The 10,762-nt window shown below is 36.2% G+C and overlaps 3 protein-coding genes across 8 annotated transcripts; 2 read left to right on the forward strand and 1 right to left on the reverse strand.

Moving 5' to 3' along the window:
* Window positions 1–461: 461 nt before the first annotated feature.
* LOC103437371 (NAD(P)H-quinone oxidoreductase subunit S, chloroplastic) lies at window positions 462–1,312 on the reverse strand. Its single transcript, XM_008375838.4, has one exon. It carries the CDS (start codon window positions 1,310–1,312, stop codon window positions 566–568), a length of 747 nt encoding a protein of 248 aa, XP_008374060.2. The 3' UTR covers window positions 462–565.
* A 2,214-nt stretch (window positions 1,313–3,526) lies between these two features.
* Window positions 3,527–6,167, forward strand: LOC103404457 (uncharacterized). 6 transcript variants are annotated; one of them, XM_029103708.2, is made up of 8 exons: window positions 3,527–3,660; window positions 4,461–4,620; window positions 4,737–4,848; window positions 4,926–5,008; window positions 5,228–5,291; window positions 5,397–5,514; window positions 5,613–5,767; window positions 5,913–6,167. In XM_029103708.2, exons 2-8 carry the CDS (start codon window positions 4,496–4,498, stop codon window positions 5,991–5,993), a joined length of 738 nt encoding a protein of 245 aa, XP_028959541.2. In that variant the 5' UTR covers window positions 3,527–3,660; window positions 4,461–4,495; the 3' UTR covers window positions 5,994–6,167. The 6 variants fall into 6 exon arrangements, with proteins under 6 accessions (XP_028959541.2, XP_028959542.2, XP_028959543.2 ...); XM_029103709.2 differs by having other exon boundaries at window positions 3,573–4,124; XM_029103710.2 differs by having other exon boundaries at window positions 3,573–3,796; window positions 4,732–4,848.
* Window positions 6,168–8,878: 2,711 nt separating this feature from the next.
* On the forward strand, window positions 8,879–10,762 carry LOC103424985 (probable magnesium transporter NIPA9; the record flags this gene model as incomplete). Its single annotated transcript, XM_070823237.1, has 8 exons — window positions 8,879–8,996; window positions 9,085–9,194; window positions 9,338–9,436; window positions 9,590–9,719; window positions 9,838–9,926; window positions 10,024–10,080; window positions 10,166–10,224; window positions 10,499–10,762. Coding segments are annotated over 8 exons (792 nt in total), but the record flags the coding sequence as incomplete, so codon positions are not given.

Below are 10,762 nucleotides of genomic sequence, written 5' to 3' on the forward strand. Positions count from 1 at the left end.
ATAATTTCTTGTTCTCACGTTAAGTAGCTAGAGTATTCGTTGCTTGATGTTCACGTTTTGTTATGAGGTATCGAATGTCTGAACTAAACATCTGATCTTGATCAGTTTGGGGTGGGTACTAGTCCATTTTGAACCACTAACGTCAAGATTTTTATAAGGCTTATGATGAAGCATGAAATTAATTTTCTTGTCTCTCTTTCCTTTAGGCTTGCAATTCATTACTTATATGTTGTAACCGTCTTTGGCAGTTGGGTGGCATCATCTGAACTTGTGTGGAGCTTCAAGAACATAGGACTATGTGTTGGATGTTATTTTGACAATTTTTAAGCACCTGGAAGTATCCAGAGTTTGACGTCTTTATATTGTTTGAAGAACAACCTATTTGCTGAAGTCAATGGTAATAGACAACACATTGAACAATAAACATGTGTTATAAGATGTGTTTTCCCTGGTTCATGCAATTGTCAATGAAAGTAATTGCCATTTAAGCTACGAATTTCAGTACTGCACATTTCGAATTTAAATACATATGCATGCGTTAGAGAAACTAAGAGAATGGCCCCATTCAGGAATCCGTCTGGAGAAAAGGTTCGAGGACGCAGGATTTGGGATTTTTCCCTGGAGGGCCCTTGTCTCTGCGCATGAGCTCTCCCAGTCGGAAAGTAATCAGCCTGTCCCAATTCCCGCCCTCAAAGAGAACCCCAGCTTTCCCATCGGTGATTCGCTGAACAATGCCACAGTACATGTAGTAAGGACTATTTGGGTTGTTGACAATGGCAATCATACCAGGTAGTAACAATGGCAGTTCAGGTGCTTTCGGCTTCTTTGTGCTCACAAGTGCAGCTGTTGATCCGGAAAGTGCAATCGACGACTTCTTGGGAGGTGGGTTTTTCTCAATGAACTTTCGCAACCCCTTTTCACCACCAGGAAATCCACCGGTAAGTCCCATCAGCTCCTTATCAAAACCATCTTCTTCAACACTTTTGATCGCAGCTGTTGCAGAACTATCTGGTTTTTCTTCCTCTGTTTTGGCGGCAACTGCTGCTGATACTTGTTCTTCTTCGACATTTTTCTGTTCTTCGACATTTCTCGTAAGCTCTTGCAGTAGACCTGCTTCACCATTGCAGAGCCCCCTGCCTCCCAAGATTTCGGATAGGTTAAATTTGGCAAAGGGTCTCAGGGAGTGCGTCGATGGCTGCTTGTGAACTGCGAAAGACGATTTAGGAGCTCGATTCGAGAGATCATTTCTTCCAAGAAAATTGGATTTGAGAAGAGGGCCTTGAAAGCTTGGAAGAGTGATGCTAGAAGCCATTGTTTTACAGCTTCAATCAACTGAGAGAGAGAGAGAGAGAGAGAGAGACAGAGAAAGAGAGAGAGAGAGGGGTAAAGAAACGTATGTACGTTTATAATTTGTGGCCACAAAGTGACCCCTGTTGGCTTATTTTGCTGCGATCCTATCTTTCCCAACCATATTGATGTTGATTTTCATCTGCGATAAAAACCCACACGTGCCGTGCCAAACTTATTCATACATTGGAAATTTGGAAGGGTATTAAATGTTTAATGTGCACACATTTTCACTCACACTAACATTACGATTTAAAAGTATTCTTCTCATTATGTAAATAGAACTGTATGAGATCTTAGGTTTGACTCTTGTGCACTGTTCTAAAAATCCCCGTCTAGGCGCTAGGCGCTAGGCCCCAGCCCACCGCCCCGATTAATGCCTAGGCCCCAGCCCACTGCCTAGACCACCTAGGCACCCGTCTAGCCCGCCTAGGCAACCGCCTAGACCCGCCTAGGTTGCAACTCACTTAGACAGAAAATACATAACTTTCATTTTGCATTTTGTGTTTTTGCAATAAATTGTAAGAGACTTGTTGCATACTTGAATGAACAAACATTATATCCTTATTTCACATGTTTTTATTATGTTCCAATACTTCATGATATATATGCATTCTATTTTGTAGTTTATGATGAAATTATATATATTTCAAGTAGAAGCAGACACTTATTTACCTGAAATATGATAGATTTACTTAAATCCGCCTAGTCCGCCTAGGCGCCCGCCTAGGCGCTATGCCCCAGCCCGCCGCCCGACTAGCGCCTAACGACTTTTAGAACCTTACTCTTGTGGATGATATTTTTCTCGTTACGTGAATAGTCCTATGTTAAGAGAAGATTTATAAGTCTGATAGAAAGGGTAACGCTCATATCGCTGTGAGACTGTGAGGTCGATTAGGATGAAATGCAGGGGCGCCATACATTTTTTTAGAGGTGTCATAAGGATAATGCCAGTAATATGATTATATTCAACTGGTAATAGGAAAGTTTCCTCTTGCAGAGGCTAGTAAGGTACGGTCATAACACTTGGGCTTGGACTTCGTAGATATTATCCAATAAAATTCAAACCCAAAAAAATATGTGGTCCAAAGAACCAAGGCTAACCTGATTGCATAATAATGGAGTTGAACCAAGTGAGGAGAGTATGACTTGGGAGAAGAGATCCGGAGTTGAACCTTAGTATATCCACTAAGGTCATCAAATCAAGTTATTCGGATCTTTGAAATTTCATCGAACGGTTAAAAATTATTATAGCTTTTAAGGGGTTAAAACAAGTGAGTCGTTAAATGAAATTTTAAAAGCTTGGTTCACTTGATCTAGTGATCTTAGTGGAAGAGGACCGGAGAAGATCTCTTCTCATGACTTGAAGGATAAATTTAGTATATTACCTATGGCTTCATCATCATCTTGGTGATGTTTCGTCATCATTTTGGTGATGTTAAGTTACCAAATTGGTGATAGCCAGCGCTTCTTCCATGCATGGTAGTTGATGCAGTGGAAGAAGTTAGTGCGAAGAGGTCGTGTAAAGTGTATGGATGCTCTGCAGTGGTGGAGTCCAATGTGCCATCCAATCTCGATGGTTGTGAGTGAGGCCTCCAAATGATTTCATTATTTCTTGTTTACTAATTAACACATATTAATTTTAAAATAATCAACGTTTTATAATTGATATTTCAGCAACATAACCGGCTCGCATGGAAATGCATTTAAAACGATTAAAAGCGTATTTTATGAAAATATTTTTAGAACATATTCTTAATAAACATGCAAGTGAATCCTAAAAGCACTTCAAATATTTTTGAAACTCGAAAACATTTCCTTTAAGAACACTTTTAATCATTTTAAAAATATTTCCAAACAAGTCTAACATCATACTGAGCAGTTCAAGCACAAGCGAATACAATAAATAATGGATCTCATGGAAGAAAAAAAATAACAAATGCTTGGGATTTGATTATCGAATATACAAGAAAATATCCAACAACCGCTTGGTGGATAATCACAACTGAGACATTATAATTACAAAGTTTGGGGCATAATCATCATTAAGGTTGTGTTTATCTAACCAATTAGCAATTCAAGGGAAAAAATAAATAAATATAAAAAAAAATATAAGCACGCAAAATTCCCTCATACGTAACCAAGTGGAAAATGGTATCGACGGGGGTAAAAGAGTCATATCACATCTAAAGCTGAACTACTTATACCAAATAGTCAACATCGAATGGGGTCAAACGTTTTCCCATGAACACAAGGACCCTCCTTCCCCACTCCCATCAGCTACCTTGTGTTCCTGTAACTCTCTCTTTCCTTGTACGGGCACGGTTCCATCTCTCTCCCCATCTCTTTTAGTTTATTTAATAACTTAATTTAATCCTTTATCTCTGTCCAAAGTATTTCTTTGTTTTTATGCTGCAATTTGCTTGGTGGTGTGCTGTATGAAATTCATGTAAGTTTTAATCTTGTGTATTTTTGAGGAATTTTGATTAGATTTATTTGGATTATGAAGCTTCTTTTAATTAGAATTAATGTATGCAAATTAGCAGATTCGGGTTGTTTGTGTTCTTCTGCCCTTTAAATCATGTATGTTTTGCTGCTTGTTCTTTTCCCCAATGTTTTGATGTCTCAGCTTTTGGTGGATCTCATGTAATTTAGTTTGAGTGATGAGAACGGCTTTTTGGGTGATTGTATTAGAAGTGCAAGAGCATAGCTGTTTCCTTTTGGTAAGGTTGATGCCGGATCAGAAGGCGAAGGAAAGATTTGTTTTTTGATTCGAAGTAGGTGTTAAATTTGTATGAGGCGTTGTTGATTCGGGCTGAGTTGTATCCCAATACTAAATTACTGATAGATCAGCAACATAACTTATTTCTAGCCTCTATGATCGAAAACTAGGATTCCCATTTCACAGCATAGTTAATTACATGAGATCCACAACCATATTTCTCTGCAATTGGTCTTCATAGAACCTATGTACGTATATGATGATGTGGTTGGATGAATAAGTTGTTGTATGATAATTTACAGTTTGTTATTCTATACGTATTGATTATCGATTCTCATTGTTATTCTATACGTATTGATTATCGATTCTCATTAACATGGTATGAACGTAGGTTTGCACTCGCTTCTACAAGTGTAATTAAGCTTCATGGATGATCGTCTTGGAAATATAAAGATCATAGGAGATCATTTTAAAGCATCCGAACCCAATATCGACTCTTCTCAGGACATAGCTTCATCTATCTCGCGACCAAGAACTGATAATTATCCAAGGTATTTCTTTCCTTTGGAGAAAATAAAAGAACAAAAGAAAAAATCAAGGAGTTTTGTCATTCAAATTAAAAGATTGTATGATTTTAATTCACTTTACTTAATCTGGTATAGCATAGGTCTCGCTTGTGGAGTAGGAGAAAATTAAGAAGTGCAGCATACATGTTGAAATTGAGCTTCTTTAGTCTCCGCGGACTGCCATGGGGGTCTAGCACAGATGGCGAAGAAAAGGTTGATTCAGTATCTCTTTCAGTTCCTCAATTGAGTCTTCTGAAATTTCCACGTTCCTAACCGCTAGAATTGTTCAGGTTGAGCTAACTGCTGTAGAACTAGAATCACTTCGATCGGAGCTTGCTGATTTAGAACAGAAGGAAGCGCACTTGAAAGCTCAGTAAGGGAACTTGATACTTTAAACATTAAAATGTGATTTGCGTCTTTGCACGCTACATGATAGTGCCACTTATAATGCTTTTGAACTTTTTCAGTTTTTAACTGAGGTCTTATACTGCTTTGTGGTATTGGACCAGAATTTGTTTCCCTTTTAGGATAGGCTTTGAACTGAAATTCTGTCCTCGTCATATCAAGCATGAACTGCTTATGTTTTATGCAGATTGGAACACGTTGATGAAGTTTTGCGATCTGCTCGTCTCGCTGGCTATTTGTACATCCGAACTGTAATGATGACCCCAAGTCAATTTTTTTACTTTGAGCATGTATTTAGTGCATATTGCATAATGCCAATTACGGTTTGCTTACACTTTCTCTTTTCGATTTGATAGAGGTGGAAACCACTACCAGGAGAACCTCCCCCTCTTGATGATACTGACATTGATGACTGGCTTCCTCGCTTTGTTGTCTTGCAAGGGCCGTGCATTTTCTTCTTCTTGTTTTCCACAGGTAAATATTCAATGAATCATTATCCCCTGATGTCCTAGCGCCATTCTCCCCATACGGACTTGAACATATTCTGACCGATGGGCTCTTTCTTCTTCCAGATTTGAGTCCTCAAGACTCCACCCTATTAGCTGATATTGTTGAAATAGGCCCCTTGCCAAGCATTACACGAGACGATGAAGGAACTCGACATGCATTTTGTATATTAACTCGTCAAGGACTGCGATTCGAGTGCTCAAGCGCTTCTAAGGAACAGGTAAGCGAGCTATTTTTGTTTTCTGGTGTAGTGTTCTTAAAGCTATGCCTGCATTCTATGTTGATTTCTTGCTTTCGTTTCTTAGATCCAAATTGTCTCATTCCGTATAATCAATCATACGATTAACTTCCCTCTGTTTTTTCAGGTGGACTCGTGGTTGTCAGCATTACGAACGGACTGCAAATTCGAGGGTTCAGATGCCGCCACAGATCCAAACAACTTGTGAAAAACAAAGTTAGACAGCTCAGGAGCAGTAAGTTGTAGATATGTAGAAATTTAAAACCTATACTTACATTAGTTAATACTATACTTACATTAGTTAATCCGACTGTGACGTCATAAAATTCATTCATACTTTGTGTACATAAGAATTAATAATAGAATCTAATTGAAGCAGCAATGTCTAAATTCTTCTTCCTCAAGTCTTTCTGATTATCATTACATGTTTCCTTTTCTTTTACTTCGTTTGAAGACATATCAGCTAAAAAATGTGTTTGATAAACAATTAAAAACAGTTTATTTTCACAGTTTTGAGTAAAAAAAAAAAAAAAACTGAAAATGTAAAGCAGCAAAAATGAGCTTATTCCCACAGTACAGCAGAAGCAGTTTTTTTTTTTAAGCACAGCAATACCAAACCAACCCTAAGTCAAGTGGTCATCCCTAATTTGAGAATAAATAGCAGAAGGCATTCGCCCTAATTGAATAAAAGCTATATCTATGGAATATACTCTAATGATGCAAAAACAGTATAAACACAATTCACTTCACCACCTAAACAATAATTAAGTAGAAAATGGCTCAATGCAAAGCGACACGCTAAAGCTTCAACCTTTGGAATGAAGAAAGATTTGAGGTTGCGTCCGCCAGAGATTGACTGCAACGACAAGGCAGAGCTCTCGTGGGTTGGTTGGCCTCATCATTCATGCTGGAGCCTTTTTACCCTCAACTTCAGTGTGTTGACCTAACCGATTGTTCCTAGTTGTATTTTAAAGGGCCCCTTGATTAGACTTGGCAGTTTCTGACACGACACGATGACACGACACGAAAACGACACAAAAATAACGGATTTCGGGTCAACACGATAACTTATCGGGTCATTATCGAGTGACCCGTTAAGAACCCGTTATTAACGGGTTCTTAACGGGTATACACGTGGGTAACACGTGGGTGACCCGTTTCGACCCGTTAAGAAAAAAATTAATTTGATAATTTTAAAGTTTAATTACTAAAAGATTTATTATAAAATACAATAGTCATATTAATATATACAATATATTCTATATTACATATATTTTTTTGTATTATTATTCTATATAAGTTATAAAAAAAAAGTTTTAGTCATTATTTATTTTTAGGGGCTTTTAGATCTAGGTCCAAAAATATAGATGATTTTTAGGAGTGAGTCCAGTTATATAATTACATGTTTTTATTTCTTTTATACTCATTTTATATTTCTTTAAAATATTAAAAATCAATTAAAATCTTCTAATATGAAGCATTTTTCAACTCCAAAAAATCTAATTAATATCTTATAACAGAAAAAACTAATATACTATAAACGAGATATGAAACGTAACTAAAAAGTAGGAAAAACATAATATACCTACAAGTGAAGCAAGACACATTAATCTGTAACACATTAATTATAAAGAAGAATCTGTCATATAGATACATAAAAATAATTAACCTGTGATATAGGTTGATTATAAAAATTAAAAATAAAATCTATAAATGAGGTTTAAAGAGGGAGGAAGAACAAGAAATAACAAAATAATAATAATAATAATAATCAAAGAGATAATTAGGAAGAAATTTGGTTTTTATAATAAATCTTATTATTGAATAGATAATTATTGATAATAAAATAATTAAATTTAAAGAATTGGACTTATTTTAATAAATTGGACTATTCCTACTATTGGCTAAAAAAATTGGACTTATATCAAGTTTCCCCTTATTTTTGTTATGAGAGTTCTTTATTATCATTACTAATTTACTAGGATAATAAATTTTATTTAACAGTTAACATGTTCTTGTCCAAAATTAAAATAAACTAGTATAATATTTGTATAGGCAAGAACTAAGAAGACATACATACAATACAAGTATGAAAAATGTGAAAGAATATATAAACACTTGCGATTCATCATTATTCCTCTACGAGTAGATAATGGTTACACTTTATCGTTTAGATTTTTAAAATCCTCCCAAACCCTCATGAATAATGTTTTTTATTTGAAGGCAAAATTAATAAAATTAATAATAATTATTGTAGAAGTGTAAAAAATGTAAAACAAATATCCAATCACTCTTAATGACAAGCTTTACAACTTTCACGAAAGGGTCAGCTTCGAAATCTAACGCTATAATCCATAAACCTTCAATTTATATTTAACCGTCGATTATCATTTACGCTTTATTCTTGTTACTGAATTTCATTTTTTAAATTTTCTTTTTTTAAAACACGATCATCTGGTGGATGTAAGAAGATGAACGGTTCAGATCTTTGATATCACGTTTCGATATTTACGGTTAATTGAAATATGAGTCGATGTCATATAGTTTGTAGAAACTTTATAAACATCAAGCAATATTTTGACTAATCGTAAAACTCTGAACATAATATCAACGATCCAAACTTTTCATCTTCTTGCATCCTCTAATAGATCATGTTTTCAAAAAAGAAAATCTGAAAAAAACAAAATTTGATGAGAAAAATAAAGCGTAAATGTAAACAATAATCAACGGTTAAATTTTGATCTATTATTTATATGATTATAGTGGCGAATTTCGAAGTTAAGTTCTTCACGAAAGTTGTAAAGCTTGTTATTACGAGCGTTTACATATTTTTTCTATATTTTTTATACTTCTACATTAATTAAAAAACTATTAAAGACTTTACTTAAATAACAGCCGTTAGATCAATGAGATTAAATCTGTACCGTTGGATTCTATTTCAATTATATTATTACAATTTTTTTTGGACAAAAAACCCCTCATATTTTCCATTGTTTTCCATATGAGTCCTGACTGATTTGATCAAAACAAAAAAACCCCACTGCCTAGCCCTAAATTCTTTCTGTCTAGTCTCCCCACTCCCGGCCGTAACCCTCTCCCAACCCGCCCGCGGCGCCGTTTGTTCTTCCTAGCCCCTCTCTCCCGCCGTCTTTCTTCCAAAATTCCGACAGCCACGATCTTCTCGTCTTCCATTCGTACGACATCTTCCTATGTAAGTATTTCTCCCTCTTCAACCTTTCTCTCTCTTCACTCTTTCTACGCTCATATTTTCCATTTCTGACCACGAACGATTGACACAGCTTCTTGCGTTGGATTCCTCTCTTGGAATGGAAGCCATGGAAGAAGGAGAAGAAGGAGCTGCTGCTCCATTTTGGTATGCACTGACTCACAGATCACCTTAACTCGACCTGCAAGTTTCGAATCCCAATTTGTAATTTTGGATTTGGATTCCGGGATTCCGGTTCCAACTGGGAATTGGGTTTCGTTTCAAATTCCCAAATTTTGAGGATTTACAACAAAATTTCAAATTTTGAATGTTGTATATGTTTTTAGGTGATCAGGGCGTATGCTTTGAACAAAGCATGGCTGATAGGATTTCTGATGGATATATTCGGAGCTTTGTTAATGTTGAGAGCATTGTCTTTAGCTCATGTAAGTGCTTCAACCCCGAAGCTAGGATTTTTCATTGTTTATTGTTTCGATTTTTGGGGTATTTGTTTTCTTTCTGCAATTTGTTTACGTATTTGGTGATTGGAATTAATGATGTGCTACATTTTGTTGAATGTTGGATGATGTATTTTTCAGGTGTCTGTCATACAACCGGTTTCCGGGTGTGGACTTGCGATTCTTTCAATCTTTTCCCATTTTTATCTGAAGGAAATGATGAATGATGTTGACTGGATGGGGATTACATTAGCAGGCATTGGCACTATAGGTAATGTAAGTTCTTCACAGTGCTTGAAAATTCAAGTGTCTTCGCTGGGAACTGTTGCATTACTTTTGATTGTGTGTTTTGTTTTAAGAATAATTTGTGTGAGATTTTGTATTTGCAGGGGTTGGTGCCAGAGGTGAGGAGCAAAAGGCTTCCATAATATCGGTGTTTCATCTACCATGGTTGGCAATTGTAGTCGCCTTCTTGTTTGTAGGTACCTTATACTGTGCATCATCTGATGTTTATAGTTGGACACTTGGGTTTATGCAGTGTAATGATTCTAACCCTACAAGGCCTCTTTAAATAGGTCCCCCTTAATGGGTGGCTACGCATCTACAGACGTCAACGCAAAGAACAGGAGTTGGTAAGCTGATTACTTCGTTTCATCTATCTTTAGTGTTTGAGTATGGTGCCCACGACCAGTTCACTGATACCTGCTCATGGTACAGATGGAATATGAAGTTGTTGAAGAAATTATATATGGCTTGGAATCTGGCATTTTGTTCGGGTATGATTCTGTCCAGCATGTTTCTTATCACGATTCACATATAGGTTCATCTCTCTCATCTTTCAGTTCTAAAAGGGAAATTATTAAAAAGCATATAATGAGTTATAGTGTGCATGCTAGTAGATGTCAATGATGTGTTGAGCATGTCAGCTGTGTGTACTTTATGTTACAAACGATAGAAAGTTTTAAGTCTTGTTGATTTAAATCATGAAGCTGCTGTTGTTGTCAAGCCATGTTTAAAATTATAATGCAATTATCACACATCTTATTGCAGGATGGCATCTGTGATATCAAAGATGGGATTTGTGTTCTTGGAGCAGGGTTTCCACAGCATGCTGGTCCCGATATGTGTGATAATCAGCATATGTTGTAGTGGTACAGGGTTTTATTACCAGGTATGTTAAGCACTTTACCAAGTTCCTAGTTTCATATCCATGTGCTCACGTAAATTGAATGTCGGTCCCATGAAATAAATTTGTAGTCCCATTGACTATATCAAATTGTAATCAAGCAATACCATTCTTGCATGGTTAGAAGA

This window comes from Malus domestica, chromosome 06 (genome assembly GCF_042453785.1).
Source record: "Malus domestica chromosome 06, GDT2T_hap1".
Lineage (NCBI taxonomy): Eukaryota > Viridiplantae > Streptophyta > Magnoliopsida > Rosales > Rosaceae > Malus > Malus domestica.

What these genes read in the sequence shown, in the direction of transcription:
- LOC103404457 (XM_029103708.2), top strand. Translation starts at nt 4,496, where the DNA reads ATGGATGATCGTCTTGGAAATATAAAGATCATAGGAGATCATTTTAAA. An exon ending in CTTCTTCTTGTTTTCCACAG is followed by an intron (nt 5,515 to 5,612) that starts GTAAATATTCAA and finishes TTCTTCTTCCAG; the next exon opens with ATTTGAGTCCTCAAGACTCC. An exon ending in CAAGCGCTTCTAAGGAACAG is followed by an intron (nt 5,768 to 5,912) that starts GTAAGCGAGCTA and finishes CTGTTTTTTCAG; the next exon opens with GTGGACTCGTGGTTGTCAGC.
- LOC103437371 (XM_008375838.4), bottom strand. Translation starts at nt 1,312, where the DNA reads ATGGCTTCTAGCATCACTCTTCCAAGCTTTCAAGGCCCTCTTCTCAAA.